The sequence below is a fragment of the Rhinoraja longicauda genome, chromosome 3 (genome assembly GCF_053455715.1).
Source record: "Rhinoraja longicauda isolate Sanriku21f chromosome 3, sRhiLon1.1, whole genome shotgun sequence".
NCBI lineage: Eukaryota > Metazoa > Chordata > Chondrichthyes > Rajiformes > Arhynchobatidae > Rhinoraja > Rhinoraja longicauda.
The window spans coordinates 99,133,103-99,153,226 of NC_135955.1; the positions used below are offsets into that span (position 1 = coordinate 99,133,103).

Consider the following 20,124-nt stretch of genomic DNA (forward strand, 5'->3'; position numbering starts at 1 on the left):
TGATAGGGTAAATAGTCTTTTCCCTAAAGTAGGGGAATCAAAAACCAGGAGACAAGTTTAAAGTGAGAGGAGAAAGATTTAATAGGAACCCGACAGACAGCTTTTTCCACACAGGGTCGAAGATATATGGAATGAGCTGGCAGTTGAGGCAGATACTATAACAATATTTAAAAGACATTTGGACAGGTTCATGGATAGAAAACCTTTAGAGGCATTTGGGCCAAACATAGGAAGGTGGGACTAGAGTAGATGGGGCATCTTGGTTGGCATGGGTAAGTTGGGCTAAAGGGCCTGTTTCTGGACTGCATTACTGTCCTATGGCTCTACATATGGTACAAATGTATAGCAGTATTTTAATGTGGGTTAAAATAGAAAAAAGTCTTGTGTTCCAAAACCACGACTATTCAAATACTGCAATCTGTATGTCTGCACAGTATATTTTAACTGTGCTGTATCTTGATGTAGTCCAGAATAACATTTGATTAATTTAGAATACTTTGATTTGTCAAATTTGGAGATGGAAGAGAACAATTTTCAGCTTCCCTATTTGATTACTTCTCACTTTCCCTCCCTCGACTTCTTATTGTCACCAAATAAACCAGTTGTGTAAAGCATTTTTACTGTGTGGAAACCTTTATTGTCAATTCTAATTTAAGCAATAATGCACTGGAGTCAGCAGTTAAAATGCAAAATGCTTGCCAAACATCGGTAACTGCCTGTTGGCATCCAGTGCAATTTCCCACTTTACTGAACCAACACGTGCTGCCTTTAATGTAACCATGCAGGGAGTGATTGATTGCAGAGCCTAGATTAACCTTGTCTGCACAGTTCATATCTTTCAACTGCAGCTGTTAATGTTATTGGGTAACCTTGGGACCAAATACTAAATTGATATTGCGGCCTTCCAGTTTTTATTTGCCATAGCACAAACGTATGCATGTTTGGAAATGTATCCAATGGTTATTCATTTTATTGAACTGATGCCTTTAACTTTTCTGCCCTCGCGAATTCCTACTCCACCTCCAACCTTTCTTTCCTCCATTCCTGGAATTTGTTCCTTAACTTTTTATTGATGTTTCCAGGAATTGCTTCTTTCTCAACCGCCGAATGGACTTAGCTCAGAGACCCCTGTTCAATCCTGACCACAGGTGCTGTCTATGTGGAGTTTGCACCTGTGACCAAATTAGTTCTCTCCAAGTGCTCCACATTCCACGACATGCCAAAGACATGCATGTTTGTAGGTTAAATGGCCTCTGTACATCAGCCATGATCATATTGAATGGAGGTGCTGACGCGAAGGGTCGAATGGCCTTCTCCTGCACCTATTTTTCTATGTTTCTATGCTTTCGAATGGATTTTATTGCAAACAATTGCTCAGTGATATTGACACTTTAAATACAAAATTATATTTTTATTGAAGCAAGCAAGGTTGATGGTTCATTTTGTGTTAGGTGGATCTGTTTAGGGGGAAACTCGTGTCGAATGTTTCCTTTACAGTGGAGATTTTTTTTCGCGATCAACAGGGTTAATGCTGGAGGTTTAACGTTGCTGGGAATGTGTTTCCATGGTTATACTGTCTCCAGGGGATAATTTGAATCTCGGCTGAGGGGGATATTGGTGGCTGATGCTGAGGATTTGATCTTAAGCAGTGAAGATTGGGTGCAACCTTCAATAAATACAGTTTATTGTCAGGCTTTTGAAATCGTTCATTGATGTAGCTACTTTTTGTGCTGCCGTTTGTTTTGCTTCTATCAATCCTCCATCTTTCTCTTACCTCTCCCGACAGCCCCCCAGTAATATTTTGAACCCTTGCACTGTTTTGTCCACATGACTGAGGATGTCACTCTGATCTCCTGCTGGGCTCCTGTGTATGATATTTTATTTTTACCCAGCGACTGGCAAATACTTCCTGCAGGTGTTGCAGTATCTCGCTTCATCCAGTAGAAAGTGGCCCTATGCTTGGGGGATCTGAATACTGCAATCTTTCTACGCTCCCACATTCCTTGTACACTCCACTGGTCCCACCCTTCCATGCTCATAGGAAAGGCTGTATGCTTTGGGTGGCATGGCTCGTGTCAATGGTAATTGGTTGGCCTACAGGGGACAGCCCCAGAAAAAGGTGCGAATAGCCATCATCTGGAGAGGGTGGAGTGGATGTGTTGCAATAGAGACTGGAAAGGAAGCGGGATACAGTAACTAGGAGCATGTATATAGGAGCCGAGAGCTGAGGGAACAGGCCCCAAGTAGGTTGTTGGCATTAGATTTTAGAGATACAGCGCGGAAACAGGCCCACCGAGTCCGCGCCGCCCAGCGATCCCCGCACATTAACACTGTCCTACACACTAGGGACATTTTTTAATTTTATTTTTACATTTACCCAGTCAATTAACCTACATACCTGTACGTCTTTGGAGTGTGGGAGGAAACTGAAGATCTCGGAGAAAACCCACGCAGGTCACGGGGAGAACGTACAAACTCCGTACAGACGGCGCCCGTAGTCAGGATCGAACTTGAGTCTCCAGCGCTGCATTCGCTGTAAGGCAGCAACTCTACCGCTGCGCCACCGTGCCGATTTATTGTCACGACTGTAGAGATACTGAAAAGCTTTTGTGCTATCCAATTGAAGCAGATAAAACTATAAAGTGCAGAATATAGTTTCTCAGCATTGTAGCCTAGAAGTTCGAGAGAAAATCTAATGTCTGCAAAGAGGTAGGTTGGAAAATTGAGACCGTAAGCTTTTCACTGTACCTCGTTACGCATGAAAATAATCTGAACTAAATAAGGCTGATTGCAGAAGGGAAGAAACTGCCCCCGAGTTTGGCGATACGTGCTTTCAAGCTTTTAATATTTTCTACCCGACAGGAGCAGGAAGAGGAGGGAATGATCAGTGGAAAAGGCCCTTGATTATGTTGGCTGCTTTCCTGAGTCATTGTGAAGTGTGGATGGGGTCGGTGGTGGGGAGTTTGGTCTGTGTGATGGACTGGGCCACATCCACAAGTCTTTGCAATTTCTTGCAGTCTTGGGCAGAGCTGTTCCCAAACCAAGTTGTGATGCACACTAACAGCGTGCTTTCTATGGTGCATCTGTTGAAAGGAAAGGGGTAGTTGGGGGCAACAGATCGAATATAGGCTGAGGGAGGAGAATGGGGGTGGGGGAGACGAGAAAGATTGTGTATCTGTGTTTGTCGTGAGTGTTAGAGTGCATTGTGTGTGTGTGTTTGTGTTGAACTTATGCAGCAGAGTCGAGACTCCATCTGTATTGAACCTCCTTACTGTCAGGCTAAATTATCACTGTTAAGACACTGTGATAGTTGGTGAGCAATAGCTATTCCACATTAATGGAAATCACACAGGCACCTTGCACTCCTCGGTGGAAGCAAGTCATTCTTGATCCCAAGGGAAAGAGAAAACATCTGTGATAATTACCCACTCAATTTAAATTAAATATTTTGCTTGCAGAGTTTCAAAATCTCTGAGCTGTTGCTTAAAGCAATCCAGTAATAAATGCGGAGGTATTAATTAACAAGTAGATTCATTGAGACCAAACTCTCAATCCTTCTTGCTGAAATCCAATTGGGAGATGCTGAAAAGAGTGGCATTATGTAGCTACTGAAGCAGTGTGAACATCAAAATGAGCATGATGACGAAGTAATTTGATAAATCTTCCACTTGGAAAATGGAAAGTAAATTGATATCAGTTTCAAGCATTTTTAGAAAAGCTTCAGGATGAGCATCAGTGGTGGAAAGGTGGTATTCTGACTGGAGGTCTGTGAACAATGGTCTTGTGCAGGGAACAGTGTGGCACCTCTTGTTTGTGATATATATATAAATGACTTGGACATAAGCGTGGATGGGTTGGTTAGTAAGTTTGCATACGACACAAAAATCAGTGGAGTTGTGGACAGTGAAGAAATTTGTCAAAGGTTACAACAGGATATAGACCTGTAACAGATGATGGATGGAAAAATGGCGGATGGAGTTTAATTGAGCAAGTGTGAAGTGCTGCACTTCGAGGGATTGAATGTAAGAATAAAGTATACGGTTAATAGTAAGATGCTTAACAGAAGGATCTTGGTGTCCTGGTCCATAGCTCCCTGAAAATAGTATCACATGTGGATGGCACAGCAGTAGAGTTGCTGCCTTTGTGCCAGAGACTCTGGTTCAATCCTAACTACAGGTGCTGTCTGTGCGGAGTTTGTAGGTTCTCCCTGCGACTGCGTTTTCTCCAGGTGCTCCCGTTTCCTCCCACATTCTGGGCATGCAGGTTTGTAAGTTAATTGACTGCTGAAAGTTAGAAACATAGAAACATAGAAAATAGGTGCAGGAGTAGGCCATTCGGCCCTTCGAGCCTGCACCGCCATTCAATATGATCATGGCTGATCATCCAGCTCAGTAGCCTGTACCTGCATTCTCTCCATACCCCCTGATCCCTTTAGCAAAAAGGGCCACATCTAACTCCCTCTTAAATATAGCCAATGAACTGGCCTCAACTACCTTCTGTGGCAGAGAATTCCACAGACTCGCCACTCTCTGTGTGAAGAAATGTTTTCTCATCTCGGTCCTAAAAGACTTCCCCCTTATCCTTAAGCTGTGACCCCTGGTTCTGGACTCCCCCAACATCGGGAACAATCTTCCCGCATCTAGCCTCTCCAACCCCTTAAGAATTTTATATGTTTCTATAAGATCCCCCCTCTATCTGGTCTCGGATAGAGCTAGTGTATGGGTGAGCCTTGGTCGGCACGGACTCGGTGGGCCGAAGGGCCCGTTTCTCCGCTGGATCTCTAAACTAAAAAAAGTAGGTAGTGATAAAGAAGGGATATGATATATTTGCTTTTATCGGTCAGGGCATTGAGGAAGATTCAGGAAGGCATGTTGCAGCTTTCTAAAACTTTGATGAAACTGTAGTTGGAGTATTGTCTGCAGTTGTGGTCGTCCCATTGCAGGAAGTACGTGATGGCTTTTGTGAGGATGCAAAAGAGGCTGAGCAGGATGCCACCTGGATAATCTCGACAAGGAGAGGTGAGACAAACTGGGTTAGCTTTCCTTAGAGCGAAGTTGAGGAGAGACCAGATAGAAACATATAAAATTGAGGACATCGAGGAAGACACAACCTTTTTTCCACAGGATGGAAATAATAAAGATTAGCAGGCATGGTTTTCAGGTCGGTGGGGGAGAGTTTTAAAGGAGATTTGCAGGCCATATTTTTTACACAGAATTGTGGGTGCCTGGAATATGCTGCCAGGGATGGTGGTAAAGCAGATATGGTGCCCTTTAAACAGCTTTTAGAAAGGCACTCAAACATGCAGGGAATCCAGGGACACGCATCAGGTCCAGGAAGCAGAGATTATTTAAGTTTGGTATCTTGCTTGGCATAGACATTGTGGCCCAAAGAGTAGAGTCTGTTCTATCTCCTTGAGCATTGTCTGCTTTGATCTGTTCTTTTCACACCTTACCTGATCTTTGTACCCTTCCATATCTCGCTTCCCTCTCCCCTGACTCTCAGTCTGAAGAAGGTCTTGACCTGAATCCATCATCCTGCTGAGTTACTCCAGAATTTTGTGTCTTTCTCCTGTTCTAGTGCTGACTGTTCTGTTCTATGCAAACCACACATTTAAAGATTTGTTGGTGAATTATTTTAAAATGAATTGGGCATGTAAAGTGTGACCTCCTATCTTGTCTTGCTTCCATGAACACTTCAGGAGCGTTGATTGTAGTAATTTGGGCTGCAGCTGTGTGTTCCAGTCAACCGTAGTAATTTTGCAGGGCTGAATGAAAGCTTGTTTCAGCTTTTGTTTCAGCTGTAATTTTATTCAGTGTATCTGAATGTATGAATCAAGCTGGTTAAGAACAGCATGGCAGTGGTTGTAAACTTTCAAGGTTTTTGATTTACTATTACAATAATGAAAATGAGAGCCAAAATCATTGGTATTCTATATTAAATTGTGATGAGCATAATATCAATGTCAAAGTGCTTTACTCTATTGGCTCTATTCAAGAATTAAAATATCTTTATGCATGGATAGGACAGGTTTGGAGGGATGTGGACCAAATGCGGGCAGGTGGAACTAGTGTAGCTGGGACATGTTGGCCGGTGTGGGGAAGTTGGGCCAAAGGGGCTGTATTACTCTGACTCTATGACTCTAAATATGCAGGATCGTTTTATTACTGGCATGCCAGCATTAACTACCTACATCTAATTGTTATAGTCACAGCTATGCAGCATAGAAACAGGCACTTCAGCCCAAGTTGTCCATGCTGACTTGTCGTTGAAGGTGTTGATGAGTTGTCACCTTTGTCCGTGTGGTGAATATATTTGCACTGTTCTGTGAAATGGGAACCTTCATGAATTTGACCCTGCAGAGGCTTTGGAATTGTTGTCTACAGAATTCCCAGCCTGTTCTTGAATGCCTGTTCTTCAAACAGCATATGTGTTGCTGGTCCCATTACATTTCTGTTCATGTGCATTCCCAAAGATGATGGTAGTGGTGGATTCAGCATCTGTAATGCATTACAAGGCTAGGGAGGGGGTTAGAGAACTGATAGTGGTTATTTACCTGGTATAAATGTGGTTACATTTATTCCTTGTCCGTTATCTGTCCAAACTCTGTCCTCAGTATCTGAGGAATTGCAGGTTGAATCGAACACTGCACTTTTCAGTGAGTGTCTTCATTTTAACTTAAAGTTTAATGAAAGATTATACATTTGGTTGTAGGCTGGGGCAAAGTAACTTGGACTGCCGTAAGACAGACACCAGCAAAACAAACTTATTTTATTTTGGAAACGGCAGTCAGGCAATCCTAAATGCACACTTTGCAGTATTTTCAAATGCACCATACCTTGATATATCAAAGAAAATGAGTTTGATTACTTTGTTTTATTTGCCTGCATAGTAATCAGTCAGTTTCTGATCAAGCGGTTGCATAATACAACCATAGTAAATTGTCTTTTTTTTAATGGAAAAAGTTGGAAATATTCAACGTTGGACAGCATTTATGGAGAGTGCAGTGGATGATGCTTCAGGCTAGTGACCGTTTCTGCGGAACTAGTAAAATTCAGAAAACTGGCACATTTCTCCCCTAACCTGCTCCGCCAGCACAAAAACAATTTTTGTGACTGAATGGGGACCAAGAGAAAATGAATTCCACCTGTGTGGTTGTTGTTTAAAAGTGGTCCTGAAGGCCTGTTAACAGTGCAGTACCTTCAATAGAATTGATTAAAAAAAATCTATTCCCCTGTCATGAATCGGGTGGAAAATTGTTTGCCAGCATTTTGTGGAACACTGTTTAAATAATTTGAAAGTGTTCTATAGCTTTGGTTGTTGATTAACACCCAGTTTAAATAATATGTGTGATTAAACATTTAATTGCATTGTCTTATTGATTTTGTCTTGATGCAAAACTTAAGTGCTGAGCTGATGTGATAGCAGCTTGCATTAATACTGGATATGAAATGAGGCGGCTGTATTTCATCAATCCTTAAAATGTTTAACTTTGGTTTTAAACCACACCCAAGTTTCCCATAAACTTCTAACACTGAGTGCTGGTGCTTTAAAGCTATTTGATGTGCGTTTGTACAAACTCTGTTAGCAGTACAAATTTGTCATTGAATGCCTTGTGACAAATATTAGTTTGGAGGTAATGGAAGCAGGTGCTAAGGCCCACCTAGTCCACTCTGATCATTGACCACCCGTTCACACTGGTTCCATGGCTCTACCAGCTGCGCCAGTGTGCTGTCCTATGCAGCTTTGATGGAGAAACCTTTCTTGACCTTGCTGTAGTTTTTGATACAATTTAACACCTGCTTCAACCACCGCGCACTTTGATCGGCACACAACTACCCCACTCACCACCGCCACAAGGTTTAGTTTTCATCTAGAGATACAGCACGGAAACGGGCTCTTCGGCCCACAGAGTCCGCACCGACCAGCGATCCCCGCACATTAACACTATCCTACATGCACTAGGGACAATTTACACACACACCAAGCCAATTAACCTACATACCTGTACGTCTTTGGAGTACGGGAGGAAATCGAAGATCTCGGAGAAAACCCACGTGGTCACAGGGAGAACGTCCAAACTCCGTGCAGGATCGAACCTGGGTCTCTGGCAGTGCAACTCTACCGTTGCGCCACCGTGGATGCCCTACTTTGTTTGTGTCCACTAGTCGCCTGAGAATGCCTAGCTCTCCCCCATAGTGTCCTGGTGCATATAGGTGTCCTGCAAAGATCTTATCCCTCACTTCCCCATCTGTTTTATGTCTCTCTGAATAATATCTAGTTCCTATTTACAGCCCCTCCACAATTTTCCAATGATCAGATTTATCGTCTGAACAGAGATTCCGCAAGTGAGTACGGGAAAGACAAAAGCCAATATTTTTTAATAAACCAAGTTTGTTAATTTAGAAAATAAATTGGATCATTCCTGAACATTGATGTGAAACATTAGCAGGATATTCATTTGCAAGTGGTAGAGCTTTATTCTGTGCCTCTTTAGTTGTTAAATGTGTTGATTGAATAGCTCAAGTGTAATTGAGAAGACCTTTAAAGACTTTCCGTTGTTTGCTTTCAATGAAGACAAGTGAATAGAGCGACTTATCTTTTTGCTTTTCAGGGAACAGCCCATTTTCAGCACACGAGCCCATGTCTTCCAGATTGATCCCACTACAAAGAAGAACTGGGTCCCCACCAGCAAACATGCTGTGACTGTGTCCTACTTCTATGACAGTACAAGAAATGTCTACAGAATAATCAGCCTTGATGGGTCAAAGGTGAGAAATGCTTGCAAGTACAATTTCTCATGCAACACCATTTAGTTTCCCTAACTTCAAGCCATTAGTGCAAAAGCATAACAAGTCGATAAATAGATTAACAAAGTTTTTTTGTAATTTAAGCACCTGAAGACATTCTGGTAATTTCCCCTGCCGTTGTCGTCTCTTTTGAGGCAAGACCAATCATGATTGCAGAAGGATATTATTTGGTCTATCAAGCCCACAGTGGCTTGTATAGTTTAGAAATATGGACTCTCATTCTCCATAGTCCCAGCTACACATTTTCAGTGACTGTCTTGCACTGTAAAAATATCTGTTTGATCAGTCATTAATCCTAATATATCTTTTCAAATTTTGACTTTGAAAAATTAAGTTTGCAGTATCTTGTTTTTTGAAGGTATTTTCTTTTCATTTTTTTCATTAACAAGGAAGAGAAGGATTTGTGAACGTATTGGATCAAGTATCATATCATGATGAAAGGCCTTGACTTGAAACATGGATAGTTCCTTCCCCACGGATGCTGATCTGCTGTTGGTTCAATCGTTTTTGCTCCAGATTCCAGCATATGCAGTCTCTTGTGACTTAAATTGGCACTGTCTTTTGGGCTTCCTTAAAATCTTAGTTTATGCCTGGGTTGCCCTTGCACACTGACATAATGTCTGTTTGCTGAGACTTTCTTGAAGTCTCATGCCAATTTTGTCTCAATTTTTCCATGGTTTGATTGCATCAATTATTATTCTAATTTAATAAAGCTAATTGTATGCTTTGACAACCACATAAATAGTAAATGTTGGGGGCATTAATATTCAGAAGGGCCTTGAGCGCAAGTCCATAGCTCCTTGAAATTGGCAATTTAATTTGATAAGCTGAAATTGGAACTATCCACCATAAGAGTGATAACCTTGGTTACATTTTGCCTCTCGCTCCCTGTAAATTTATTTGGCGTTGGAGTAGTCTTCCTTGTAACCATACATCATATTATCACCTTTTCCTATATGTGTTACTCCAGCTTATCAATACACAATGTCTCCACCTACCTGATCCAGTCAATTAAAATGTATCTGAAGACTTTGTGTCCTGCTCTTCACTTCCCTATCTCAAAAGTAAAGTGAATACTTTTCTTTTTTTTAAATTTTTTTTTTTTTTAATTACAAATATAAAGATTATGGGGATAGATCCGGGAGTTAATGAGTATAGTTGTACATCCAACCCTAAACTCAAGTTTTAACTTTAGTTTTAAATTTTAGTTTTGTGACAAACCCATTTACTTTTTTTTAAATTCAATAAATGGAGACCATATTTTAAAAAATAGATCTGGTTTGTCAATTAAGGCAAACCTTATTTTTTCCAAATGCAAGGTCTTGGTCATTTCCGTAATCCACATTTTAATTGTGGGGGTTACTGTTTCCCCCCAAAATTTAAGTATTAATTTTTTTGCAGTTATTAAACTGTAGTCAAGAAAGCGTCTCTGAATTGAATACTTTTCATCCTCAATGTGTTTGCTTTACAAAAGTGGCACCATTGCTATGCAGTTCCTGTAACCGTTTACCTGTAACTTCCTCACTGGTCAGTGCATTTTTTGTTTAGCAAATAAAAACAAGCTTTTGATAAACTGCTTCTTAATCAATTCAAGAATCTGTGCATTGTCATAGTGCCAAATATTTTTTGCATTTTTAAATACTACTTTAAAAATTACCACATTTTGGAAATGACTTGATTACGGAATCAAGGGATATGGGGGGAAAGCAGGAACGGGGTACTGATTTTGGATGATCAGCCATGATCACATTGAATGGCTGTGCTGGCTCAAAGGGCCGAATGGCCTATTCCTGCACTAGAATTTAGAAGGATGAGAGGGGATCATATAGAAACATTTAAAATTATAAAAAGGACGGGACAAGCTAGATGCAGGAATTTTTTTCCCAATGTTGGGGGAGCCCAGAACCAGGGGCCGCATTCGAAGAATAAAGGGGAGGCCATTTAAAACTGAGATGAGAAACCTTTTCACCCAGAGAGCTGTGAATTTGTGGAATTCTCTGCCACAGAAGGCAGCGGAGGCCAATTCACTGCATGAATTAAAAAGAGTTAGATGGAGCTCTTGGGGCTAGCGGAATCAAGGGGTATGGGGAGAAGGCAGGCACAGGTTACTGATACTGGATGATCAGTCGTGATCACAATGTATGGTGGTGCTGGCTCGAAGGGCTGAATGGCCTCCTCCTGCACCTATTTTCTATGTTTCTATTCAGTACTTAAAAATGAATTTATTTTCCTGATGTAATATGATTAATAATAAACTGTGAGGCCCTTTGAGACTTCACCCAAAGTTCAGTAAACCAAATGAATGTCGAAGGCTTAAAATAATTAAATGTTCGCAAATAAACTGTTCTCTGAAATTAAGGTCATATGGTCAGAAGGAATAAGAGTAGAATTAGGCCATTCAGCCCATCAAATCCACCCCACCATTCAATCATGGCTGATCTATCTCTCCCTCCTAACCCCGTTCTCCTGCCTTCTCCCCATAATCTCTGACACTGGTACTAATCAAAATTGGCCTGGTCTTAGAAGATAGGGTAATGTTGGAGCGGTGTTATTCTGACTGCAGGTATTTGGTGCAATGTTCTGCAAGAAACATGTCAAGGGACCTCTGTAGTTTAAAATGCATAAGTAATTTGGACATAAATGTAATGATGGCTGATTATATTTGCAGTCAACACAAAAATTGGAGTTTTAGATAATGAGAATGACTCAAAGGATTCAGCAAGGTATAGACTAGAACATGTATAGATATGGTTTGAAGTGATATGGAGCAAACACAGGCAAATGGGACTATCTTAGATGGGCGTCTTAGTTGGCATGGATGGGCTGGCCCGAAGGGCCTGTTTCTATGCTGTCTGTGTTAGAATTATGGGTTGAGAAATGGCAATTGAAGCTTAATCTGGAAAAAAGTATGGTGTTTCTAGCTGATCCCTAAAGGGAATTGATGCTCAGTGGGATCTTGGGGTACAAGTCCTTAGCCCCCTGAATTTGGGTTAGGCCACATTTGGGGTGTTGCGCAGCTCTGGTCCCCACTTTACATTAAGGACATGGAGACTGTGGAGAAGGTGCAGAAGAGGTTCACCAGAATGTTGCCTGGATTGGACTCCATTAGCTGCAAGGAGAGGTTGGGCAAACCTGGATGGTTTTTGGCTTTACAAAGGTTGAGGGGCGCCCTAACAGAGTATATAAAATCATGACTGGCATGGACTATCTGTTTCCCACGATGGAACTGTCAAATAGTAGAGGGCATAGCTTTAAGGTGAGAGGGGGTACGTTTAAAGGAGATTTGCGAAGCAAGTTATTTTTTTGCAGAAAATGGTAAGTGCCATGGGAAATGGTAAAAGCTGATACGCTAGCAGTGGTTACTAGGCATTTAGACAGGTACATGAACAGGCAGGGTCTGGAAGTGTATAGATGTGATCAGTTTCAATTAACGACATTGCAGGCACAGGGATCTGTGCTGCACTGTTCTATGAAATACTCCTGTCGTGATTTGTAAAGTTTTTTTCTGATCCACGGATATTCTGTAGGTTAATAATTGGTCATAACTTTTTAAAACTGAAATATTTTGATTAACAAATTGTGATCTCTCCCAACCTATGCTATAATGACGACTGAAAAATAGTTTTCCACAAGCATATTCCAGGATGGAGCCAGAGTGGTACAATGGGAATATTACGTGCTATCCACTCTATCTTGTAATACTGGCTTTGAGTTATAGTAAAACTCTGGTAATCTGACATTTTTAAAATTTCTGGATAATGTCATAAGTGATAGGATTAGAATTCGGCCATTTGGCCCATCAAATCTACGCCGCCATTCAATATGGCTGATCTATCTCCCCCTCCTAACCCCATTCTCCTGCCTTTTCCCCATAACCTCTGACACCTGTTCTATTTATGGATGCAAATTTCTGCTAATACCCCAAAACACTTTGAATTGATTAAAATTTAATTTAGCAATGTGGTTTACATTCACATTGTGGGCCAAAGGGCCTGTTTGTGTTATACTGTTCTATGTTCTATGAAATACCCCTGTCGAGATTTGAACTTCCAAGTGGTCAGTTAGCAAGATATGCAAGATTACAGAATGCAGAGCCAATGATCTTTAAAAATTCTACAAAAAATGTGTTTTGATTGATAAGATTCTTAACATTAACACTTTTCTCCTTCAGGCAATAATCAACAGCACAATTACTCCAAACATGACATTTACAAAAACGTCTCAGAAGTTTGGTCAATGGCCAGACAGCCGTGCAAATACAGTCTATGGTCTAGGTTTTTCCTCCGAGCACCATCTGACAAAAGTACGTGATGATTTTTCTTTTTGCCATTGTTTGTATATTGTTTCCATTGTGCACTAATTTGGGGCAAACGATAACATAAATTTTCTGATTTGCCTAGTTATAACTGTGATTAGATTAGCTTTAAAATCTGGAAAATTTGAGGCTAATTTCAAGTGCATAGACAAAAAAAGTAATAGTTATAAATTAATATGGAAAATGTATTTTAGTTGGATAGTTCAGTAGTTTTTATTTACATATAGCCTTTAACATCCCAGGATGTTGAGTTGCTTGTTCTGATTAGCAGTTGACTTTATGGCATCAGTATGTTGATACCTTCATGATTTTAATCTACCAATTTGTATTTTTTCGACTCCAGAGTAAAGCCAGCCAAGGACTGTACTTTAGTTAATGATTAATGCAAAATTCAGAAAGCTAATTGATAGAAAGAATGGCAGAGGCATATTAACCAGATATCTGCACAAATACCTTCACCCTGACAAGACAGAAATTTCCAGTTCTTCACTTAATCCATGCCATTTAGCAGCAGAATAAACAAGCTGTCAAAATTGAGATGTTAGTACTTTCCTCTTCATATTGGATTAAGATTAGAAAACAGTAGATGTAATAGTGGAGACCATGGTGAAAATTACTTGACAAAATATTGATTTACAGTGTAGAACTGAACAAGGCTGATGTTCATGTACTCTTGTTACCAGTTGTAATATTTGGAATTTTCTGTATTAGTATGGTAAGTTCACTTGTACCCAATAGAAAATGTGAGGAAGATTAACTAGAGGAGCTGCAGCAACTGTCCTGTAGCTCAATGGAAAGCAGCAAAGGGTATTGATTGACTGGTGCTTTTGTGATGGAAAATCCAGTGGGACTCAATTCGGTCTCCTGTTTTTATGTTTATCATTGATTTGGATTTGTGTAGATGGCATGATGAAGAAAATGGCAGATGATATATAAAGCGGCTATGTGATTGACTGTGAAGAAAAAATGTGGACTGCATGAAGATATAGATGTTCAGGTCAGCTGGGCAGAATATGGTAAATGAAATATGATCCACAGAATTCTTTCCATTTCCAAAAAAGCTGAAGGAATGCATAAAAAAATGGAAGAATGTCAATTTCTGTTGGAATAGAGGGGCCTTGTTGTCTACAGGCTCAAAGATAGAACAACTGTTTAAATAGGCATTTGGGATGCAGTACCACCTGAGGCGTAGAACAATGAGACAGTGAGATTATGGTGGATCAGCACTTGGCACAAAAAAGACGAAGTAACTCGGCAGGTCAGGCAGCATCTCCGGAGAATATGCATGGGTGGCATTTTGGGTTGGGACCCTTCTGACTTTTTTGGGGGGGGGTGGGGGGAAAAGAGAAATAAGCTGGAAGAGAGGAGGGGCAGGATAAAGCTTGGAAGCACGACAATTATTGGACCACATCTTATGGCGTACAGCTCTGTCTCCAAAATGCAGGAAAAGTGATTGGTCTGGAGGAAATTTTACCAGAAAGCTGTTTGCATTAGAAGATATTGGCTATAAGCAGAGGTTGGACAAAAATGTCTGTTTTCTCTCAAGCATCAAAGACTGGGGAAATGTGATGGGTGTATAAAATCGAGAGGCGTTGATGATCTCTGTATTTAGAACATAGAGCAGAACAGTACAGCTTGAGGGTAGACAGTCTGAACCTCTTCTCTCCCCCCCCGGTGGAAATGTCAAGGACTAGAGGGCATAGCTTAAAGGGGTGAGAGGCAAAGTTTAAAGGAAACGTGTGGGGCACGTTTTTGATGGGTTTCTGGAATGTGCTGCATGGGTATTGGTGGAGGCAGAAACAGCAGTGGCATGGAAGAGGCTTTTGGAAAGATGCATGGATATGCAGGAAATAGAGAGATATTGTTCATTTGCACGCAGAGAAGATTAGTTTTACTCGGCATCATGTTCGTTATGGACATTGTGGGCTGAATAACCTGCTCCTGTGCTGTCCGGTTCTATGTTCTAAATACAGACATCATCTGCACATATGTTGCCAGTATTCAAATGTTTGTTCTGAGTAAAGATGAGATATCGGAGTAAAGACAAGAAGCTGTGGTTGTTGTCTTTGAAACTGAGGAGGCGAAGATGATACTTAATTTGGGTGAGCGGTCTGAATTAATCAGACACTGCAATGTCTGATTAATTGTCCATGTATTTGCGCAAGTCTTCTATATTGTCTTGAGGCATGAATTGCCATTTCTTCACTTAATCCATACCAACCTAAACTTAAAATTGGAGGGAAACTGAAGAATGATATTGTCATGCACAATGTGTAGAGGCAGGAATCCACATTATATTTTAGTGTGCTGGATGTGTACTTGAGGAGCCTTCTGACCTGTAGGTCTACTGATAGTGCTCAGAGATGTGCAGCGTTTTTGTATTTGACATTGATACGAATGCCAGATGGCCTTTTTTTAATGTCAAATTCTCTATGAAAAATCATGTACAATAATTTCAATATTCAGAGGTATGATTTTAATGTCTGGAAATTGAAGAAGTTTTAGATTGGGTATGATTTAGAGGAAACCAGCACAGGTTTTGAATTCCAGCACAGATGGCTAGCAGAGAAGAACTGAAGGCAATAAATCTTTAATTCCATCCAGTTCCCTGTAGATTTGGGTCGATGACACAAGATATTTAAGAATTCGACGGTCCTGCATTTATGTGGCAGCATTCCTGGCTTCCCTTCATCCCAAAACCATTCATGGGTGATAGACGTGCATTAGCTAAGTAGATTTTTATCTGCAGGAGGTATTGATGACAGAACCTACTAAAAGTAAATGTAATTGAGAAGGCTTGTTGAACCAGCTATGAAAAAGGTAGCTATAAAAGTTACAGTGGTGCCTCTGGTGTTAATCTGAGATCATGAGACCAAATTTCTTAACTTGAGTAAATTAAACCTGTTGCAATTAAACGAGCAACATAACTTTGTACCAAACCTACCAAATTCATACCAAATATGAATGGAAAAACTCAGCAGGGTTAAATGTCAGGAAATCCCTTTGATTAGAATTTGCTATTTAATGTATTTAATGTCCTGTTCAGATATCTGTCGGTGTTGCAACTTGAATCACAAGATTGTTGTTCTCTAAAAAACAATAAACCTTTCCAATACAGTTTGCAGAGAAGTTCCAGGAATTTAAAGATGCAGCTCGAATAGCAAAAGAGAAAATGCAAGAAAAAATGGATTTAACCAGCACACCTTCTCAGGTGAGTACTACAGGTACTAGTGATTATGCGGCCATGGATCTTGAATGAGAGCCATGTGGTGTGCTTTAAAGTTGATGTAATGTTGGTACTAAATTAGTTCATAGCACTCAGACCCGGTGAGCGGCTCAAGCTGAGGTAAGCCTGGCAAAAATAATTTGTTTGAATAAATCGAGGGTGAGACACCCTAGGTTTTGTGAATGAACTAACACTGTGACACAGCGAGAGAAAATGTGTCTGACTTGCTCTTTGGATTCGATTGTCCACAGAGCTAGGGCAGTCACGGTAAAAAAAAAAACATAGAAAATAGGTGCAGGAGTAGACCATTCGGCCCTTCGAGCCTGCTGTAGGCACTACTGACTCATTGTATCTTAAAGCTTTAAGAAATATTAATATGTAATATTTGTCAGTTTATACTAAATGGGGCTAAATTGGGTCGATGCAAAGCAGATTCGGGATCATTTTTCTCCAGCTCAATTATTTCCTCCTGTAATTGTATTGAACTGGCTGCTCATTCTGGTCCTGTTATGTAAAGTAACCCATTGTGACTCATGCAGAATGTGTTTAATTACCTGGAATGTAATTAAAAATTGCAACTTTAACATGTTAAAGTTTGCATCAAATGGCTGGCACAGAAACAGCACAGAATAGGGCAAGTGCTGAAATATAGTTTGTTCAAGTCAGCAGAGCAGGGTCGGTGAGAAACCCATCTTTCGATCAGAGGGAAAGCTGCACTCTTTATGAGAATAGGGTTTTACTATAAAACTCAGACCACTGTGCCACAATGGTACTGCAGTCGGGAAAGGCGACCTAGTTGGCACTGGAAGTCATGCCTTATTTGGATCTTTGCTGGACTGACTCCCTAGAAAGGTTTGGCTCTGCTTGGAGGGCTAGAGAGAAGGAGAAGAGTATTCTAGTGACCGCTGCTATCAAAAAAATCACTAATCTCCCAACATTGAGTGAAAATATTTTGCCACTGAATTAAGATTCTTTTCGCCATCAACAAAAATTCCCAGTCAAGACTTCTACATGTTGGAATGGTTCAAATCCCAGCCTATTGTAAACATAGGTAGGTAGAGGACACAATAGTGCTACTCAAGTCAATACTTAAGTGTTGGATAATTACTTGGAGGTAGACACAAAATGCTGGAGTAACTCAGCGGGTGAGGCAGCATCTCAGGAGAGAAGGAATGGGTGACGTTTCGGGTCGAGACCCTTCTTCAGACTGATGTCAGGGGAGGGGGTGGGACAAAGATAGGATGTAGTAGGAGACAGGAAGACTAGTGGGAGAACGGGGAAGGGGAAAGAGGGACAGAGGAACTATCTGAAGTTGGAGAAGTCAATGTTCATACCGCTCGGGTGTAAACTGCCCAGGTGAAATATGAGATGCTGTTCCTCCAATTTGCGCTGGGCCTCACTATGACAATGGAGGCCCATGACAGAGAGGTCAGACTGGGAGTGTGAGGGGGAGTTGAAGTGCTAAGCCACCGCGAGACCAGGTTGGTTAATTAGGGTTAGGGTAATTACTTGGAATATTTTGAGGGATAATGAGGAAGTACGACGACTACTGTAATGTCTGACTAAACAGACTAGATAGAACAAAATTCTATTTTATTTAAAAAATACGTCCCAATATTTCCCAATGATAAGTTCCTAAACATGCAATGAAAACATTTTTAAGATGCAAATCATTTCTGCCAAATAAAACATTCATTTGCTTTTTAAAGAATACTCTGAGTCATACAGCATGGAAACAAGCCCTTTGGTTCAACTTGCCCATGCCAACCAATGTGCCCCATCTACACTAGTTCCACTTGCCTGTGTTTGGCCTGTATCCTTCAACTTTTCCTATCCATTTACCTGTCAAAATGTTTCTTAAATGTTATAGTACCTGCCTCAACTACCTCCTCTGGCAGCCCATTCCATGTACCTACCACCCTTTGTGATGGGAACAGAATAAAGTTGCCACTCGGGTTCCTACTAAATCTTTCCCCCCTAACCTTAATGAGGTGGGGAAAAAGGGAGAGTCTAGGACCAGAGGTCATAGCCTCAAAATATAAGGACATTCCTTTTAGAATGGAGATGAGAAGGAATTTCTTTAAAGGATGGTGAATCTGTAGAATTTATTGCCACTGACGGTTGTGGAGGCCAGGTCAATGGATATTTTTAAGGCGGAGATTGACAGTTTCTTGATTAGCAAGGGTGTTGGGGGTTACGGAGTGAATGGAGGAGAATGAGGTTGTGAGGGAAGATAGATCAGCTATGATTGAATGGCGGTATAGACTTGATGGACTGAATGGCCTAATTCTGCTCCTGGAACTTATGAAAAACCTATATCCTGTGACCTCTGGTTCATGAGAATGGGTTAAATAGACTGCATTCATTGGATACATTGTGTAGCTTGTCTATAAAAGTGGGATAGTGAATCCTGTTTCTATTTTATGATCTCATTTATGTGGTAAATAGACCTGATTCAAATTATATCGAAAATTCAATTCAAAGATAAACCTAAAACAATTCCCTAGGCAGATCATTCATTGCAATGAAATGGAGAGGCGGGTGTGAATTTAAATTCATTTCATCGAGAGATACAGGCTAAAAATTGGCCTTTTGGCCCACTGAGTCCATGCTGACCTTCAACCATCCATTTACATTAATCCCTCAAATCTAATTCATTTTTATTCTCTCCATATTGTCATTAACTCTTCTCAGATTGTACCACTTACCTACACACATGGGGCAATTTACAATGCCCAATTAATCTACCATCCCTGCCAATCAGTTGTGTGATGAAGAAAAGGTACCTTGCATATAATGCACTTCTGATTATATTTCTACTCTGTGGGACAAATCTTTGCTTTCATAAATGATAGGAGCAGAATTAGGCCATTCAGCCCATCATTTACTCCCCAATTAATCATGGCTGATCTCACTTTCCCTCAAGCCCATTCTTCTGCCTTCTCCCCGTAACCCCTGACGCCCATACTAATCATGAATCTTATCTCCGTCTTAAAAATATCCGCTGATGTGGCCCCCACAGCCTTCCTTGGCAATGAATTCCACAAATTCACCATCCTCTGACTAAAGACATTCCTCCTCATCTCCTTCCTAAAGAGATGTCCTTTAATTCTGAGGCTGTGACCTCTGGTCATAGACTCTCCCACTAGTGGAAACATCCTCTCCGCATCCTCTCTATCCAGTCGATGGTTAGCTGTTCATGCCAATCTGAAACAGACGCTTTGAGAATATTATCTGCTTCACAGGAGTCTGCCGGTGGTGACTTGCAGTCGCCCCTGACACCAGAGAGCATCAATGGGACAGATGATGAAAGGTCCATTCAGGATGTGCCACACGAGGCTGATGTACGAGCTGAAATTAACCAGAGTTCTCTGCCCTTCACTCACAGGTAAGCATGGGAAATGTGAAAGGTTTTGCTTAGCTACACGGCCATTACTATGTTGCTATGCTTTTTCTTTAGAATTACCATTAAGTGAGCTTTTAATGCAAGGCCATTTCTTGGTAGCGTATATTTTTAAGTTTCATATTGGTCTGTCAGAGCAATACTTTAAATGAAGAAATGAAAGCAAGGAACTGGAGCTATTAAGGTTGGTTATAACATGATTTTGTTCAGGAAGTAGAGAGCTACTTTGTAAATTGAATCAGAAAGAAAGTGGTCTCAGGGGAAAAAAACGTATCCATGTAACAGCACGGTGGCACAGTGATGGAGTTGCTGCTTTGCAGTGCCAGAGACCCGGGGTTCAATCCTGATTATGGGGGCTGTTCTGTTTGGAGTT

At 40.9% G+C, this 20,124-nt stretch overlaps 1 protein-coding gene across 1 annotated transcript in view; it reads left to right on the forward strand.

The window, feature by feature from the left end:
- The window catches only part of LOC144592215 (homer protein homolog 1-like), an 80,393-nt gene that overhangs the window by 22,942 nt on the left and 37,327 nt on the right, over nucleotides 1-20,124 (forward strand). Inside the window, exons 2-5 of the mRNA XM_078396741.1 lie at nucleotides 8,612-8,768; nucleotides 12,979-13,110; nucleotides 16,241-16,333; nucleotides 19,594-19,736. Of these exons, the coding sequence (XP_078252867.1) occupies nucleotides 8,612-8,768; nucleotides 12,979-13,110; nucleotides 16,241-16,333; nucleotides 19,594-19,736 (525 nt within the window). The remainder of the gene's footprint in view (nucleotides 1-8,611; nucleotides 8,769-12,978; nucleotides 13,111-16,240; nucleotides 16,334-19,593; nucleotides 19,737-20,124) is intronic.